This window comes from Carcharhinus amblyrhynchos, chromosome 3, assembly GCF_965287045.1.
Source record: "Carcharhinus amblyrhynchos chromosome 3, sCarAmb.v2.hapA, whole genome shotgun sequence".
NCBI lineage: Eukaryota > Metazoa > Chordata > Chondrichthyes > Carcharhiniformes > Carcharhinidae > Carcharhinus > Carcharhinus amblyrhynchos.
In genome coordinates this window covers 44,129,507-44,149,118 of record NC_137326.1, presented here as the reverse complement: position 1 = coordinate 44,149,118, position 19,612 = coordinate 44,129,507, and the positions used below count along the sequence as shown (strand labels likewise).

The following is a 19,612-nucleotide window of genomic DNA, read 5'->3' as shown; positions in this document are numbered from 1 at the left end:
ACCAAACTGTTCTGAAATAACTTGACCAGTGAGCTGGAAAGCAAATCCCATAATACTATCCCTCAAGTTACTTACTAAACAGTAGTCTGTTATGCCTGTCTGCATTTTAAATCAAGAATTGGTAGAAGACTGTGTATTTTTGAAAATTGTTACGTCTTGGCCATCCAAAACTAGCAAGCTGAGGACAATTAAGGGTACGATTATACTACCATTTTCTACTTCACAATAACACAATAGCATAACTCTGCACCAATGTCCTGATTCAACTTCCTCAAGGGAGCCATCTTTGTTTTATTTCACAGACTTATAATTCCAACATAGTGTCATAAATAATAAACAAGGCTCAGTGGACTAAGTGGTCATTTTTATAAACTGAAGCTAAGCTGTTTTTAATAGTTTTAGAAAGCTCAAAAATATTCCAAGAGGAGCAGAGCAGCCTGATGTGTCTCATAGGCATTCTCAGAGCCTTTGCAGGCTCCAGCTGATACTGTTGGTTCTGAAACTCATTCTGGAATTCCACATCTCAGACCAAGATCTCAGTCCAAGTGCAAGCTGAACAGATAAAGTAGCACTCGACAAACAACAGTCCTTTCATTGAGCAATCCCCAGAAAAATACTACAGATGCTTGTAATGACTTCAATCAGGCCATTGAGATTGGCCAATGGAGTATGAACTCCCTGATTAAGGATCCAATTCATGGGCCAATCAGGGAGTCTTTACATTGTAGTTAACCAGGAGTGTCAGTTCCTCTGACACCCCTGGAGGTAGACTGCTAATTGATAACACTCTGTGCACTGCTGTTTGTAAATAAAGGGATTTTGGTGAAGGGTCTTTGACCTCTGCAGATTTATTACAATGCTGGAATCTGAAATAAAAACAGAATTCGGGAAAATCTCAGCAGGTCTGACAGCATCTGTGGAGAGAGAATGGAGCCAACGTTTCGAGTCAATCTAACCATTTTACAAACCACTCTTGTCTGCCTCATTCGCCATACTTGAAAAGATATTGATCAGTTCTGAGCATGGGATCATCAGGCATTCTCACCCAATCTGAAACACTCTTGATCTGTAAAATAACAACGGGAGCTTGCAACTGGTTGGCCTTAGTTCTACTCATTGAGTTCCTTTTTTTGATGCAGTTTGCTCAATATCAGTGTAACTGGTGCAAAAGATCACAGAATTATAAGCACAAATTGCATTTGGCACAACTTGAGTTTCCCAACAAAAAACAGAAATATTCAACAGGTCTGCCTGCGTTTGTGGAGAGGGGAACGGAGTTCATGGGCTGGATTTTTGTTTTGGAATTGGAACCCCGATGTTGGGTGAATTCCCACTCCTCTGATGTGACTTTGGCAAGGTTAGCCAACTAAGAGCCAAGAGGTGCACTTGCCGTCCAACAAGAGGCTTTCCAACAATGAGATATCAGCAGCAGCACTGTCTGAGGTGTGAATTGCTGGTGCATATGAGGGAGACTGCAGCCTCAAAATGGAGATACAATCTGATGGGAAGTTAAAAAGGAAAAAAAGGCCACAGTTGCCAGGCTGTCAGCATGAAGAATTTTTCCACTGGATGACCTGTCGCTGCAGGCTATGAAATGTGTAGGGAAGAGATCCTGGCAGGATGGGAGTGTGTTCCTGCTGCCAGGTAATATGGTTAGAGGATTGGTTAGCTAACAGGAAATAGAGATAAGTGTGTAATTTTTATGTTGGCAAGCTGTAACTCGTGGTATGCTGGGGTCTCAACTGTTTACACTCTAAATCAATGACTTGGAAGGGACCAAATGTATGGTAGCTTTTGTTTTATTCATTCGTAAGAGATGGGCGTCGTTGGCTGGCCAGAATTTATTGTCCATTCTTAGTTGCCCTTGAAGGGCAGTTGAGAATCAATAACATTGTTATGGCTCTGGAGTCAAATGTAGGCCAGATCACGTAAGGATGGCAGATTTCCTTTCCGAAGGGACATTAGTGAACCAGAAGGGTTTTGCCTCACAATCGAAAATGGTCATTGATAGGTTCTTCATTCCAGATTTTTAAAAAATTCAAATTCCACCGTTTGCTATGGTGGGATTTGAACCTGGGTCCCCAGAACATTAGCTGAGTTTCTGGAGTAATTATCACATGACAATACCACTAGGCCATCACCTCCCCATTTGCTGAAGACACACAGATGGCAGGGGCTAGAAATAAGGGATGCCACTTTAAATTAAGGTCTCCTATTTAAGATGGAGTTGAGAACTTTTCTCTTGAAGTTCGTGGTGGGATCCTCTTGCCTGGACAGCAGTGGAGGAAGGGTCATTGAATATTTTTGAGGCCAAGTTAGATAGATTCTTGACTGACATGGGATTCAAAAGATGTAGACAGGAAAGTAAAGTCTACAATCAGATCAACCATGATCTTATCAAATGGTAGAGCAGACTTCAACGGCTGAATTGTCTCCTGCTGTTCCTAATATGTTTGTTCGTACGTAAAAAGATTGCCTGACTGCAATGGTTCAAGGCAGATTTTGCATTCAACGATGCACAACTGAGTTTCAGCAGAAACTTAGGGAAAGAAAGCGGAGGCGATTCTCCCAAAAAAAATCGAAGTGTCGAGTTTGTGGAAAAATGGGAGTAAATCACATTGTTTTTTTCAGCATGAGTTTCAAAATAAATCGCCCACACTCTGTACACTGCAGAGTCCACTAGCACAAATCAGTCCAAGAATCTGTTCCCGCTGGAGATGCCAGTAGCATAGCACTGTGTGGGCCACTGCACATGTGCCGATCTGTCAGCGCTGAGGTTGGTGCGTGCGCAGTGGCTCTGCATTGTCAGCCTCCCGATCACTGGCCAGCTCGATTGGTGGCAAGCCCCACAACCCTGCATTGCTGGCCCGCTGAACGTGCCTGAGTCAGCCTCGAAACCCCACTCCGTCCACCTGGCTCCGATCTCCTGATCCCGCCCCTTGATTCCCCCCACTTCCCGGTCTGTCTCGCTGTAACCCCCTCACACAGACTCATTTTCCCAACTCCCCCCGATCCCCCCAGCAGGCTGACCTCCCCCACCTCGAAGGCCAGCCCTGATCGCTGGCCTCCCTCCCTCTGTCAAATGCAGAATGGCAGTGGAACCCACCCCACCCCCACCAATTGCCCCATCTCCGTCAGGTCACACACCTTGGCCCGATGGGCAGTGCCAAGGTTTTCCCTGAGCAGCGGCACATTGCCCCTTGGGCAGTGCCAGGGGACCAGGCTGGCACTGCCAAGGTGGTAATGCCCAAGGAGCACCCACCCTGAGCCCGACCCTCTGGGGTGGCCTCAATGGCCCCCTGCACTCCAGGGGGGTCAGACCGCCTGCTCCCTGCAAGTGGGCAGCTACTGTAAACCCCGCTGGAGTGAAATAATCCTGGCAACGGAGGAGACGCTAGCGGGCCCAGAAACTTCAGTCCCAGACCCGCTAATGATATTTAAGTGATATTAAAATTAGTACTTGCATGATTTATAAAGTTCTGTGCCGATTTCTGGTGCGGAGTTGACTGCACCAGAAATCTGGGGCTCAGAGACCTTGCAGAGACTGCGGTGCCCAGCAGGGAGCCCGTGAAACGGCCTCTGCTTAAGTCTCCTGGCCCACTGTGCTACAAAAACAGCTCAGTGGGACAGGAGGATCACACCCAACGTCTTTAAAAATGGATATAGCTGAATTGGCAACTGGACACAAATAAAATATGCCTCATTTAATGCAAAACCTAGTCAGACAATAATGGAACTACATGCCACAGCTGACAATAGCACTTTTATTAATGAAATAATATCTTATATTTAAAACAAACATGTATAAATATTGGGGATTATATATCACATTACAACAAAACAAAAAGAACTTGCATTTCAAATACAACTGTTCTTGGAATCAGTTTATTGTTCAGGTCGCAGTCTTTGGATAAGTATACAAGTGATTTTTCTTTAGGTGCCACCTCTAACATGCTTTGAATAGCTGGCTCAATAAAGGACCATCTTCCTGGAGGATGATTCTAATGACCCGGAATGACATTTCTACCATAAATATCTTGCAATGTTTGGATATTCTCTATTCCAATAATTTGCGTACGTGACATGATTAAAAAAAAGTACAAAAAGCCAAAGATCTAAAGCCTCATTTCTGAAAAAGCAAGAACATCCAGGACCTCAAAGAAGTCAAAGTGTTCTTCAGATATGGTTGACTCATTTAATTTTAGTTATTTATTAAGGACTAAAATGTCTGCAAATCCTCTGTGCTTTTAAAGTGTGCTTTCTCTGAGAATCAAGTATTAGGACATAATCCGATCACACAAGCTTGTGTGCTCACAGAAACTAAACTGCTGACATATTGTTAAAATTAAAACTTCACATGAGCGAAAAGACTCTTCAGATTGAATTATGAACAATTGTCACAATTTTCATTGCTGGAGCAAAGGAAAATTCCTATTCTAATAGTTGGCTTTCATCTCACTATTTTTGGTACCACATAACCATCCCCTGCTTCAGTCCCTGTAATTTGCTAGCTCTTCTCAAAGTGCTGGAGGTACAGTTCCATACAAGCTCCCCTATCTGACCATTTTGAGTCTCTAAGTTGGACTATTCAACCACAGAGGCCATCATCAGTCCAGCTCTGATGCAACATTAAGATGCTGATTTCCAGTCTGACCCACAAGGATCCTACTTGCTTCCTCCCCCACCAAAAAAGGGTACAAGGTCACCGGGGTCAACTGAAGAACCCAAATTGTGCACCAGGTGACTCAGTACAGACAAGAAATTGAACCTGCAATCTTCTGGTCTGTATAGCTTAGTTTTATCTCAGGGTTGTCTTTAACCATGAGATGGTCAGGGAGTTGCTCGAAGAATAGATAATTGTGCAGATAATTATTTCACAGCATCTGTCTCAAGGAATGTTTTTGCACTGGCAAGTGCTCTAGTGTGAAAGACAATATTTAACTTGATAAAGAATAATACATTTCAGCACATTAATAATTCTAAAACATCTTATATATCCAATGTCGGTTTCTACAAGGAGAAACAAAGTTGGGATACCGCTGAAAGCCAATGGACTTCTGGCTGGGCCATCGAATTTCCCGCTGAGTATCCTGCCATAATATACTGGAAAACCCCAGCCAAAAATACAAACCAACCATTGCCCACACACCCATTCTATTTGTTCAACCTCAGGATCCTCCTTCATGTTGCAAAGACATTTAGCAACAACGGGTTCATATGTTGTGGATACAATCACCTTGGAGCAGTTCTCTAAGACACCACCAGTGCTAGCATGGTCTTATTGATGCAGTTGGCCGGATTCATTATATTCCTCCTGGTTTCACAGTTAACCAGCTGTATGGATTCATATAAGCATACAAGACAAGTGATGTGTGCAACCTCACATCCCAAGACTGATGACAGGACCGCTCTTCTGCATGGTTAAAAAGTGCATTGAGGATGAAAAGAAGTAACTATGTGAGGCTTTTGCTGCATAAAACCTGCACACTCATAGAACAGAAACAAAAATGCATGGTGAAAAAAACTGGGAAGAATAAATCTGAGCGTTGCCTTTGAGTTACAGTGCAGCACACACAAAACTTCTTCCATGTTCATTCCTTATCCAACACGAATAACACGGAGCTCATACGCTTTCCTCATGGCTTGTTCAACCTGCTTAAGGAACACTTGAGGAAGCCTCCCACATAAAGTGTGGACAGTTTTCAGGAAGTTGTTTTGGAGTGGAAAATAAAGGGACTGAAACATATTCTCCTCAAAAGGAAACTGAAAGACAAAAAGAAAAGTTATTATTAATGTTTCTGTTTTAACACAAATTCCAACAGTTTCCGAACACGTTTGTCAATGGAACTGGGCATCATGTCTATGAGAAAGGGTAACCCATTACAATCACAGGGCAGAACACAGTGGTATAGTATTTGGCATTGCTGCCTCACAGCGCCAGGGACCCGAGTTCGATTCTCGGCTTGGGTCACTGTCTATGCAGAGTCTGCACGTTCTCCCCATGTCTGCATGGGTTTCCTCTGGGGGCTCTGGTTTCTTCCCACAGTCCGAAAGACATGCTGGTTAGGTACACTGGCCATGCTAAATTATCCCTCAGTGTACCCGAACAGGCGCCAGTGTGTGGCGACTAGGGGATTTTCACAGTAACTTCATTACAATGTTAACGTAAGCCTACTTGTGACACTCATAAACAAAGTTAACAGCAGTGCACTGTGCTCATATTTTTGATCACGCATCTTCTGTGATATTAATTGTTCCAGACGGTTTTCAGAAACAGAAACTGAACATTCTGACATGAGTGTAGCACGATGACAATATCCTTGCCCTTGTGAAAAGACAATCAGGAAAATTGCCGTGATTGTTCTTTCAGGCACGAATAGTATTCTGACAAGAAACCATTAATTATGCACCTTCGACTGCTCTTGTGCACAATGTATTGTGCTGACTGTTGAGTAGTCAACTGCCGAGTGCTCTGAATTATTCATTTTCAGCAGGGCTTGTTAGTATCACCAGCATATAACCAACACAATGTACAGAAGTCAAATGTGAGCACAATCACAACAGTAAACTGCATTTTTTTCCCACAAACTGAAAAAGCTGGAGCTACACAGCATCCATCAACCCCAAATATTTTTTATTCATTAATTGCAGCAGAAGGATCAAATGAGAAAGTTTTTTTTCAAAATTAATGATGCAATCTTATCAGTTTTCACTACATCAGCTCAAGTAGAAATCAAAGATTGAGTAAATCTGTAATGGAAAATGTTGTGGTTATGGGAATTTGAAATAAAATAGGAAATATTCAGCAACCTGCTTCCACTTCCTTTCCAAGGTTCACATTTTCTTCTCTTCCCCTCTCTTTTCTGCATTTCAGAGGGACCATTCCATCCTTCACGCCCAACAACCCTTCCCTCTCCCACTTCATCTTTCCATGCAAGCCACATACAATGCAATATCTTCCCTTGTAGCCCGGCCCCCACTTCCCGCTGCCCAAGGTCACAAACAGCCCTCTCGGTCAAACAGCAATTTACTTCTTTTCACTTTGAATACTGTATTCGCTGCTCACAATAGTCTCCCCCACACTGGGGAGACCAAGCATAGATTGGGTGGCCACTTTGTCAAACATGTTAGTTCAGTCTGCTGGCATGACCTGGAACTTCCAGTTGCCTGGTATTTTAACTCTCCACTTTGCTTCCCTGTCCTCTGAGCTCTGTCCTCAGCCTGCTTCAGTGTCCTGAGGCAGTTCAGTGCAGATTCAAGGAATCTTTCAACTGGACCCTTCACAGCATCCTGTCCTCAACGCGGAGTTCAACTATTATAGATTGTAACCTCTGCCCCATTTTGGTTTCCTTTTTGTGGTTTTTGTTTTTCTCTTGTCTTTTTCTTTTGGACAGCAGCTGTATGTTTCTGCCATTGACACCTCCTCTCAACAATATGTTTGTTTCTTTACTTGTCCTATTACTACTCCCTTTGGCCTTGTACCATGAACACTTTTGTCGTTTAATCTCTCCTGTCGCATTATCACTTTTGATTTCCTCCCATGTTTCCCTCTCACTTGCTTAAAACCTATTCCACCCCCAACTCTTGCCAGTCGTGATAAAAGGTTACTGATTTGGCAGCAGTGTGGCATTCCTAACGGTGTTACTGAAAACACGTGTGTCATTTCTACTCTTCTGCCCTTTCCCATTTTGCACACGGTTACTACTGAAATTTAAAGTGCTGGCAGTGTGCACGAGAGACAGGTGAGATTCAGTGACGGAGGTAAGTTTTCAGTGGGAAATCCACCACCAGCTGCTATCGCTGCAGCTCCAGACAGGTTATTAAACAGCCTCCTGTTCAAACAGAGACTGTGCTTCACAGCCTGAATGGTGTCATTCAAGAGGATTCTTCACAAAATCCCCTGCCCCCACCCCCCCATCAAATTCCTCATGGCAGAGCGTCAAGAGTTGCACCTCTGTTCAGTGATGCCTCTCTGCAGGTTATCAAGGAAAGGAGGTCCTCCAGCCAGACCAAGGCTGTCTGGATGGAGGTTGCAGAGGACGTCAGCAATCACGGCATAAGAAATAAAACCTGGAAAGCGCAGGAAACTGGTCAACGACTTGTCCCAATCCATCAGGGTAAGTGTACCATCTTCAACAGGAATCTCTTGCAGGCAGTCAATGTGCGAGTGGACAGCTCTGCCAGAAGAGTTATATTTGATGTGCTTTAATGCCACTTGGCAACTGAGACCAACGCATGTGGAACTTTGGCGTTTGTTGTCTGTTGATAAATTGGGGGTTGGTGCCACTTACATGTTACTAACTCTGCGGTTTGTCATGAAGATGACAAGCAGCCCCACAATTCCAATGGGAGGCAATGGACAGGAGAAGTTCCTGACCTCAAGCCCCTGATAGATGCTGAGGAAGAGACAATCGAGATGGCTGGCAAGGCGTTAGCGTGATCAGCTGCAGACAGTGAGGTTCGACTGGAGAAAGAGGCAACCATGCTGCTGGTGGCATTTGGGTTCACAGGATGGATATGACCAAATGTGACTTACTCAAACTGTGGTGATTCTTAATATACTTCTGTTTGTTCTGCTTAGCAGCTCATCGCCATCCAAATACCCACTTGCCTACTCTTACCCTGAGGCCTCCCATTACATCCCCCCCACCGCCCGCAATGTTTTTATCTGTTCCCATGCCCCAGCCTATGAAAGGTCTGAATACTCAACCTAGACTGCAGAGCTGTCCCTATACCAAATCTGGCTCCTCCTCCCTCACCATCCAGCACGGGACCCCAACACTGACAGCACCAACCTCACTGTTTAGGTCTATAATGCACCGTACCAATTCTGCCTGGATCTACATGTCCCTCCACCCACCACTGGCCCCTGCCCCCCCCCGCCAATTCCCAGCCCCCAAACGCACATGACCACCAACCTCAGCATCCGAGGCCTTTCTCTCCTCCCCAGCTCCCTTTTATAGATTGCAAACATGTCAAAAGTAGGAACCTGCCACGGGCTGACTTGAAGTTGCTGAGTTTAGTTCTGCATCTAAACCACCATCAGGTAACCAAAACCTTGCCTCCCACCTAATTCAGTCACCCTACATGCTGCATTTCCTTGTTCCTGCGTGCTCTGCAAATCCATCCCCACAACACAAGCATCCCTCTAACCACCTCCCCCCCCCCAAAACCCCACCCACCAACTCTGCCATTAACTCTGTTCCTCTCTCCACTGGTGCTGCCAGACCTGCAGGGTAATTCTAGCATTTTCTCTTCTAAACCGGTAAGGGGCATGTAATCGCAGACAGGTCATTCCATCCGCTGATAGGAATCAAGTCAAGCATTCCTGATCCAATTGCAGCCCTTCAGAAAGGAGACATTTCATTTTTGTGATTGAAATACTTACATCACGTATGGCTTCATACATTACTTTGAAAGCAGGTTGTTTATCATCATGATAAACTCCACGGTTCCCATGGAGAATCGAAACTCCCTGGTCCTCTGCTCCTCGACAGTTGCTGCCATACATACAGTGATCTGGTCTATAATTCCACTGACAAGGGAACACGTACAGATATTCTACAGAATCAAAAGAAACATGATTTTAATATCCTACCCAACTGAATTACCAGAGTTTGTGGCGTATTAGTTGACCTGGCTTTCGAGATGACCACATTTCTTTAGCCCCGTGGCTGGGATTCTCCCAGCCTGCTGTGCAGCTTGAGTAGCGCTGTGGGCTGGGAGACAACAGTAGAGACCTTTAACGGGATTTGCAACTGGTGTCCAGCTGGTCGCAAATCTCAGAGACCCTTTTCCTTAGCGCAATAAGCTCCATGCTGGAAATTGGTGCAGAGCTGATTACCATTTGGGAATTACAATTCTCTGTGCCAACTAGCGTCTACACCCCACCAGGAGAGGTTCCCACTACTGAGGTTTACAGCCAGCCCCCACTAACAGGGAACCTGTCCTTACCCCACTGGTGGGGATAGGAGGTCAGGGGCAAGGGGGTGGGGTGTGTTTGGGCAGTGCCAGCCTGACACCCTGGCATTGCAGTTGGCACTTCTCATTGGGCACTAGGCACTGCCAAGGGGGCAGGGCGGGACCTGCTGCCACGCTGCACCGGGATTGGGGCTTGCCATCGGCGGCAGATGGGATTTCGGTAGATCAGCAAGTGGGCGAGGGCAGTATCGGGAGGCTAGTCATAAGGAGGGGGAGGCCACCCATTAGAGTGGTGGTTCGGGGATAAACAGGAGACCAGCAGTTTGGAAGCCAGTGGGGGATGGGGTGGGGGTAAGTGCACATGTGTGATCTCCCCACTGACAGATCGGCGCATGCGCAGCGACCTGCTCAGCGCAATGCTGCAGGCGGCTTGGGTGGGATTAGGCCCTGCCCACCCCCAAACTTTCCAGCACTGAGGCACTCTGCATTGCACACTGCTGGAGATTCGACAGCACTGAGGCACTCTGCATTGCATGCTGCCAGAGATTCATTCAGGTAAGTACACCCAAAAACAAGTGGAAAATTCTCTAATTTTCACACCCATTGGGCACTTAGTTTTTGGGGGGAGAATCCCGGTCCATGTTTTTGCAACTACCCAGTGTAACTGTTGCCCTCCCTCTCCTTTTTTTGGCCATAAGATGCTATTCTCAACTTCAATTTTTTTTTACGCGAGGTGGATGTTTTACAGTATCACAAGCTATGCTGCAAAGATGTGGAGCAGTTTAAGCATCGCCCGTGCTGGGATCCCAGAACCGAAGCCCAAGTTATATTATGAAGCCAGACTAGACCCCAATAATTTTTCTATTTTGGCATAAGTGTGGGAAAAGGTTGCTATGCACTCGGAGTAATTCCATTGACTAATTGGGATCTTTTACAGTAAAACAAACTTCATTTAATATCACAGTTTTAAATATAACAGAAGCTATTAACTAATAGCAGATGAACAATATTTAAAAATGAAAGGAAGCAACTTTACTTTCCAGCTTGTGACTGTTCCAATTTCAAATAAGAAACATTCCTCTTCGAGATTTAGATGCCACTTTAAATTGTTAGCAACCCAGGTATACAAACTTTAACATTTGTTAACAGTTTTGGAGCTCTCAGAGACAAGGTTCCAAAATTCTTCTAACTTCAACCACAGCTAAATTGTTTTTTGCAAAAGATTCTTCTTCCTGCTACAGGCCCAATTCTGCACACAAACCACATTATCACATGACCTTGTCAATCATAGAATCCCTGCAATGCAGAAGACCATCCAGCCCATTGAGTCTGCAATGACTCTCTGACTGAGTATCTTAACCAGGCTCTCTCCCCATCCTATCCTCACAACCTGACACAATCATCAGTGCTAATCCATCTAACCTACACATCTTGTGACACTAAGGGGTGATTAACCAAGGCCAATTCACTTAACTTGCATATCTTTGGACAATGGGAGGAAAGTGGAGCACCTGGAGGGAACCCATGTAGACACAGAGAGAATGTGCAAACTCCACACAAACAGTCACCCAAGGCCAGAACTGAACTTGGGTCCTTGGCACTGTGAGGCAGCAGTGCTAACAACTGTACCACTGTGCTGTCCTCCACAAATTTAGCCTGAAATTCCAGGGAAACTTAAGTAAACAAAGTCCATTAACTCCATTTAAAATAACCACTTGCAAGACTGAAATGAGTAATGAACCTACTCTCCTAGTATCTGAGCTGCATTCCCTCCAAACATACCAACTAGCTGTAGCATAAAGCTGAATTCTTAAACATTCCCCTCAGCCATATGAATTGCACCCATAAAGAGCAGAACCCACATTGCAAACAACAAAATGGCAACCATCTGCAGCCACACCAGAGGGTTATTTTTATATTCCGTGTCTAAGTCAGCCCCCCTTTCTGGAGCAAATTTTTGAGACTTGAAAGTTGGCTTATGCGTCAGCATCTACAGTTCTTATCACCGTTAAAGAAAATCTTTCTTATTGAATTCCTTAAACTTTGAGATTTAACATCGGAAAAGATTTGGAATGTTTCTCAAAGTTTTTTTTTACATTCCATATACTTTAAACACAAAGGTTTCTTCACGTTTATTTCTGCAGGTTTCTCCAGTGACGCAGTAAGTACTAACCTTTAGGCTGCAGGTACAGTTTAAAATTTGTATGGGTCCCAGCGATTTAAAATCAGCTTGGTGCGCTGGAATTACTGTCAATATTCTTGGGTTTGGAAGGATTAAAAAGAAGAATTAACCGAGGTGCTGTTGCTGCGCATTGGCAAATGAAGATAGTGATGTCCCCGACAGCTGGAGCATCTACTAACAATGAACGTCTGGGGCCAGGAACTTTTTATGTCTGAGGAGGGTCTGGGCCACCAGACAGAGAACTGGCAGGGAACACTCATCAGTCTTGTGGAGGAACCTGATGGAATCATCTTTGGGCATCGAATTAGCCACTTGTAGGCCTTCCCCATAACTGAGGTCCCCACCGGCAGAGATCGTACCTGCCAAGGGCTGCCGATCAAGCAGCAGTGCTCCTATCTGCAAAGCTGCCTTTGCCAATTGGAGCATTAACAGCTGAAGAGAGATGGGGGTCAGGGAAGAGGGAGAAAGGGGTGGGAGGAAGGGTGCTGGGTAGAGGTCAATGGCTACAGCCCTGACACTGGGTCCCTTCATTGGGCATAAATTGCCAAAGAGCCTCTCAGCCTCCATTTAATCCACCAGCCACCACTAAATTGCAGTGGGCCCGGAGATAATGAGCATTAATTGGTTTTATCAATGAGTCTAATGACAACCCACTGCTGGCAGATGGGAATCGCACATTAGCCTCTTCCACCTTAATCAGGGGACGTTTTCCCACCCACACAATAAAAATGCTGGAAGATCTCAGCAGGGCTGACAGTATCTGTAGAGAGAGAGAGAGAGTAGAGCCAATGTTTTGAGTCTGGATGACCCTTCAGCAGAGTTCTGACAAAGGGTCATCCAGACTCGAAATTTTGGCTCTATTCTCTCTCCAAAGATGATGTCAGACCTGCTGAGATTTTCCAGCATTTTTCTATTTTGGTTTCAGATTCCAGCATCGCAGTATTTTGCGCTTATCGAAGTTTTCCCACCATTGGGAAAACTGACACAAGGTTTCTCCCATGATTAATTGGATCCTGTCCCCTTTGTCCCCAGCACGATGACCTGCAGAAAATCCAGCCCGAGGTTTACATGAGGCTTCAGGTGATATTAGTCTGCCAGCACTCAAACTGACATCACTCACTGCTCTCAAGAGAAGAGAAGAGGAAAAATGTTTTGCAAAGCAATTGTTTAAAAACTCTCAAATTTCAAATCATTCGTAAATGAGTGGCGAGCAGTTTATATTAATTGTGATATAACAAGTAGCATGCTCGCTAACCTATGTTTATCTGAGCATTTGTGAAATAGAATCATAGAATCCTACAGTGCAGAAGGAGGCCATGCTGCCCATCAAGTCTGCACCGAACACAATCTCACCCAGGCCCTATCCCCATAACCCTCATGCATTTACCCTAGCTAGCCCCCCGACACTACAGGGTAAGTTATCATGGCCAATCCATCTAACCTGTATGTTTCTGCCCTATGGTAGGAAACCAGAGCATCCAGGGGAAACTCACACAGACACAGGGAGAATGTGCAAACTCCAGACAGACAGGGACCCAGACCAGGAATTGAACCCGGGTCCCTGGTGCTTTGAGGCAGCAGTGCTAACCACTGGGCCACCATGCCACCACTCAATAGCCTGTAAATGGCAAACTTTTATAATCCAGCAAGAGGGAATTTTAATAAAAACTTGGTCATGCCCCCAATCTAGCCATGTAGCCTGATGCATCATCAGGTCTTGGATTATATATTTGCCAACTTGCTTTAATGCACTAGAAAAATCATTTTAAAAAAGGCGAGTTGCTATTTTCTTCATAATTACCGAGCACAACACAGTCAAGTTTATGATTATCCCTGTTCACCTGCCAGGCATTACTCATGCTTTGTTTCTGTGCTCCAAGGCTGGCTTAATTAGATAATTGATTTAATTACTTGCTTTTCAATCTTTGATATGTGACACAGTTAATGTGCTCAAGTGCAAAACATGAGTTATAACCCTGCATTCAAGGAGCAAGAATCCTAAAACCAAGCCACTCGCTCTTAGGTAACTCCTCTAAAGTTCCGATCTTCTGTCGGTTGATCAAAAGCTACCATTTTGTTTTATTGAATCCTGACTCAGTGTTCTCGCCAGTTTTCAGAATCATTTGAATCCTAGCTGAATGGAGATCAGTCAGTGTTTGCTGCTTTGCGAGCCAATGTAACTCAAGTGATTGAATGTTATGTGCCTGGTCAGAAGCTGTCAAAGCTTTCTTTCAGCAGTAAAATGATCAAGTTATGCACCAACTTGCAGATAATACACAGGACCACACGAGAGAGCAGCCTCCATTTAAAATATCTGCATTCATTCATTGCCCATTCCCATAAAGTCATAATAAAAATAGAAAACTAATAGACATTTGCTGTTTTTAAAAACCTTGGAAAATACAATTATAGCAGCAGGCTTTCATTACTTACCTGGGTTGTAGTGAAAGATTATATTTAATAGATCCTGGTCTCCCCATGTGATATCATTCTTGTATTTATGATATAATGGATACAACAATTCTTCCCATCTTAGTCCAGTTGGAATCATACTGTTCTATACAGACAGAAAACCAGACTCAGTAATCAGAATAAATGGAAAGTGACATTTCACTGACAACCCTATTGGATTACAGTCCTGTTGGAAGTCATTGGATAAGGTACAAGGAACACAAAAATCAATCAATCAAAAAATTACCACCTATTTTCCATTTAAAAATTACAAGGTGAAAATGGAATGAACACGCTGCAGGAATTAAGAGAGACCCCATTCGTGGTCTACAGTGACATGTCAGCTTTACAGCTCGTATGTCTTTATAGACATAAGTCTATAGCTTTACCAGCCATGATTGAATGGTGGAGCAGACTCGATGGGCCAAATGGCCGAGTTCTGCTCCTAAATCTTAAGGTCTTTGGGTGACAAGGAAGGCACCCTGATTCAGGTTAAGAGAGGGCGTAGGGTGATAGGGGGCAGAAAATCTTTAAGACATCACGTAGAGATGTTATTGAGGAAGTCAATGTCAGGTGCTCAGCCATGGCTGCCATACAGAAAAATAGAATAATGCTCTCACCAAAAGCTGACAAGGGGAGAAACACAGAAAATAGATGGAGGAGGAGGCCATTCAACCCTTTGAGCCTGCTCTGCTATTCATTTTGATCATGGCTGATCATCAAATTCAATATCCTGATTCTACCTTCTCACCATATCTCTTGATTACTTTAGGCCCCCCTCCCCTCAAGAGCTATATCTGTAGGGAAACTTATTCCAATCTCCTCTAATGCCTGCACCACCTACAGCCACCACTATAGTTCCTTCCCCACTTCCCTTTATTCTCAAACATTCACTACTCTAAATTTTGCTCCAGCTTCCACCCTGACTTGCTCACAAACTATTCAGCTACGTCAACTAGGTTGTCACTAACATGTTCTCTTCTTTCTACAGAAGGTTGCACGCGACAATCAGCAGGAGGCTGAAAATGGAAGAAGCCATGATCATCAATGTACTCTGATCCGACTGGAGGGATCAGAGAGAGGGAGTGAGTTACATCCATGCTGAGCGGTGCCACTGGAGACGATATCATGCAGAGTTTCTTATGCCTTACACCTTTTTTGCTTCTCACGTTGATCTTATTTTACTCACACTGCATGATTAATGCAGCTACGTTCAGCAGCTACAGATTTCTCTCTGCTCTCACTTTACGCCAAAGTTAATCTTTGTGCCCTCTTTCATTGTGGGTGCTGAAAATGTAAGGCCGCTGTGCTATTTCAGGAACAGGAGGCCAGCCTTCCTGAAGATGTCAGCTCGCTCGATTTAAACATGGCAAGCTCCAGCTTACAGACTGAAACCATGTGTACCTTGCTGAGTGGGCAGGTTTGAGGAGTAGCCTTCTTGTGATGAATCAGCAGCTACTAATGTACGAGGGCTGGGGGGGCGGGCATAGGAAGCCACAGATGAAAAATGCAAAACTCACTAACACCCTACATTGCTACATACCTGTTAGTTTTATTTACCTAAAACAAACTAATTTTAAGCTTCTATTGCATTCTAAGTCAATCTTGTAGCCATTTCTCTCATTTCATTGTTGTTTGCCATTTCCAAAACTTGACCACTCATCTCAGAAACATGACTCCCTGAGTCCCTGCTACATATTGTTCCAAGAAAGGGACGTAACTTTCACGCAATGGATACAAAGTAGTTCAGATTTCTTTGCAGTTTTGGCAAAAACAACACAGTTACTGACTCATTAAGACCTGAACAAACAATGGGGGTGATTCTCCCAACCCGCTGCACTAAAAAATGAGCGCAGTGGGATGGGAGATTCCAGCGGTGCCTGACGCACGGGATCTGCACTGGGCGGCCCAGCATCTCATTTCCAACAGCGTCACATCCGTGCTGGAAATCGGCTGGGAAGTGCATAAATTATGATACATTAGTATTACCATATATTTTAAATGTGATTAGTGAACCCAGTACTGAACTTTCCAGGCCCGCTAGCATCTCTCCCCCACCCCACCAGAGTGTTTCACTCTAATGGGGTTTACATAACTCCCCACTTTTGGGTAAGTTGCAGCCTGACCCTGCTGGTGTCAAAGGGGGCAATCGGGGTCCCCCTGAGGGCCAGGGGTTGGGGGGGGGGGGGGGGAGGTGCCCCTGGGCATTAGCACCTTGGCAGTGCCGTTGTGTGCCCTGGCGGTGCAATTGGTAGGAGAGAGGGTCCCACTGCCACTCCTCCATAGGGATTGGTGGGGGAGGGAGGGAGGCCATCAGGGTGTGGGGGTTCAGGGATACCGGGGGGGGGGGGGGAATGGGAGGGGGAGGTGGGGGGGGGGGGGGAGGGAATGGGAGGGGGAGGCGGGGGGGGGAGGGTAGGGTCAATAGGGAGGTGGAGACTTGACCGGACATGGTTGGGGGGAGCCAGTGATCAGGCTGGCTGATGGTGGGGGGGTGGGGGTGTGTTGGAGGGTCGATGTTGTTGGGATCACAGGGCTGGCCAGCTATTGAGTTGGCCAGCCACTGCAAAGCTAGCAATGAGGGAACACTGCGTGTGTGCCAATCTCAGTACTGTCAGATCAGCATATGCGCAATGGCCTGCTCAGCGCTATGCTGCCAGCCTCCTGGGCAGGCATTGGCCCCATGCCCTGAATTCTGGAGTAAATCACTCTCGTGCTCCCTGCAGTGCACAGAGTGTGGGAGATTCATTTTCAAATCCCTGCTGAAAAAACCAACAGGACTTATTACAGTTTATACATGAATTCGACACTTAGAATTTTTTTTGGGAGCATTCTGGGCAATAACTTGAACAACTGTACATACACAGCACTCAAAGCAACCTTGTGTTCTGAATCCTACTTGGACACATCACACAAATCCTCAACTCCTGTAATATGAACCTGCCTAGGAAGACTCAGAATTATTTCAGGTTACAGTTGTAGAAAACTGAATTATCGATGAAGGATCTATGATGAATTGCTGTTTTATTTTAAACCTTGAATAGTTGATTTCTTATTCGAGTCAGATTCATTAGCATGACTCCTGAATTGACTCCAGCTGCTCCATAATAAGGATGCCGTGCAAACCGACTGTACCATCCAATTCTTGGGATTTCATGCTCTGGGGCCATGGCTGCAAGTTGGGTGGAGTTGAACAAATTCAGGAAATACCAAACATCATCAACTGGTCTCAGGAAGAGAACATCAGTATCTACGTACAGCAGAGAGTCAACGTCTTTCAGAATCATCTGGTATGGAAACAGAAGAAAACAAAAGCTTTTAAAATATGCCCGCCGATAACTTCCTGCTCTTTATGCCATCGGGATCTTATGGTCCCACTGACGCATCCCCACCACAGGTTTCCCGGTGACAAGGGGTGCATTCAATGAGAAAATCCACTGATAATGGTGGGATTACAAGATCCCGCCGCCAGTGAGCAAAGTACCTTCTCCCACCGCCACGAAACACACTGCGGAGAGGAACAAAATAAACTAAGCATGACAATTCTTCAAGTTATCTCAAGTGCCTTAAGATCCCAAAATGTACTGTTAGGGCACTAAATCTGAAGGAATCTTCAGTTTTATAAAACCCTACAATTATTGAGACATTTCCAAAAGTGGACACGTTAAATACACTCCTTGTTTTTATTTGATTCCAATGAGCAAGATGCTGCTGCTGCTCCATGTCACTATGCCGTGGCATATATTTGTATATTCTGAGGTCATTCCTGTTTTATACATGATCATAGGGTTATTATGCCAGTTCATGTAGAGAAGATTGTTTGGGTCCCGGACCAGAACCCCAAATTACATTAGGACACCAGACTAAACTCCAACAATTTTTTCTATTTTAGCATAAGTGTGATGATCAGATACTTCCTTTCAGGAATTATGCCATTGACAAATTAAGGATCTTTTATTGCCGAACAAACTTTCTTTAATAACATGGTTTAAACAGAACTCTAACAAATGAAACAGCTTAACTATGAACAGTTGAACAATATTTAAAAATGAAAAGCAAACAATTTTAATTTCTAACTTATCATTATTTCCTCTTAGAGATTCACGATGCCACTTTAAATACTTTAGCAACCATAAATATACTTGCTATAATAGTTTAGACGGTCTTGAAGCTTTCAGAAAGAGATAGAGTTCCAGAAACCTCCAAAATTCTTTTAACTTCAATGTGGCTTCTGCTGCAAACTAAATCAACTGTTTCCTGCAAAGGCTTCTTTTCCCCTCTGATACAGACCCCAGACTACACATAAACCACATCATCACATAACTCTATCAAAGATTCTTATCCAAAATCCCAGGGAAACTTATGTAAACTAAAGTCCATCAGCGCTACTTAAACTAAACACTTGCAAGGTTGAACTGAGTAATTATCCTGCTCTCCCAAAACCTGAGCTGAATTCCTCCCAGATAGCCTGACTTCCCATAGCATAAAGCTGAATTTTTAAACACTCCCCTCAAACACAAAAATAATACATATCTATATCAATTGCATTACCATTATCACAGTGGTTACTACTGCAGCTTCACAATGCCAGGGAACCGGGTTCGATTCCCAGCTTGGGTCACTGTCTGTGTGGAGTTCACATTCTCCGAGTCTGCGTGGGTTTCCTCCAGGTTCTCTTGTTTCCTCTCACAGTCCAAATATGTGCAGGTTAGGTGGATTGGCCATGTTAAACTGCCCCTTAGTGACAAGGGGACTGGCTAGGGTAAATGCTTGGGGTTATGGGGATAGGGCCTGGGTGGGATTGTGGTCAGTACAGACTTGATGGGCTGAATGGCCTCCTTCTGCACTGTATGATTCTATGACTGGTTCTTCCCAGATGAATGGCTCTTGGCTTTGTCATACCTGTATTATTTTTTCAGATGAGGTTGGGCATGCCCAATTTCAAAATGCCTCTCAGTATAGAAAACAGCAAGAGTGTCTCAAGTGCACCACAAATAATGATACAATGGAGTCCTGACCCTGTCCGGCTTTGGTGTGGAATCCAAACTGTGATGATGA

General features: G+C 44.6%; 1 protein-coding gene across 1 annotated transcript in view; it reads right to left on the bottom strand.

The window, feature by feature from the left end:
- Positions 1-3,750: 3,750 nt before the first annotated feature.
- Positions 3,751-19,612, bottom strand: part of gxylt2 (glucoside xylosyltransferase 2) — a 38,060-nt gene continuing 22,198 nt past the window's right edge. Inside the window, exons 4-7 of the mRNA XM_080183635.1 lie at positions 17,590-17,841; positions 14,537-14,660; positions 9,389-9,561; positions 3,751-5,763 (exon numbers count right to left, since the gene is read on the bottom strand). Of these exons, the coding sequence (XP_080039761.1) occupies positions 5,599-5,763; positions 9,389-9,561; positions 14,537-14,660; positions 17,590-17,841 (714 nt within the window). The 3' untranslated portion in view covers positions 3,751-5,598. The remainder of the gene's footprint in view (positions 5,764-9,388; positions 9,562-14,536; positions 14,661-17,589; positions 17,842-19,612) is intronic.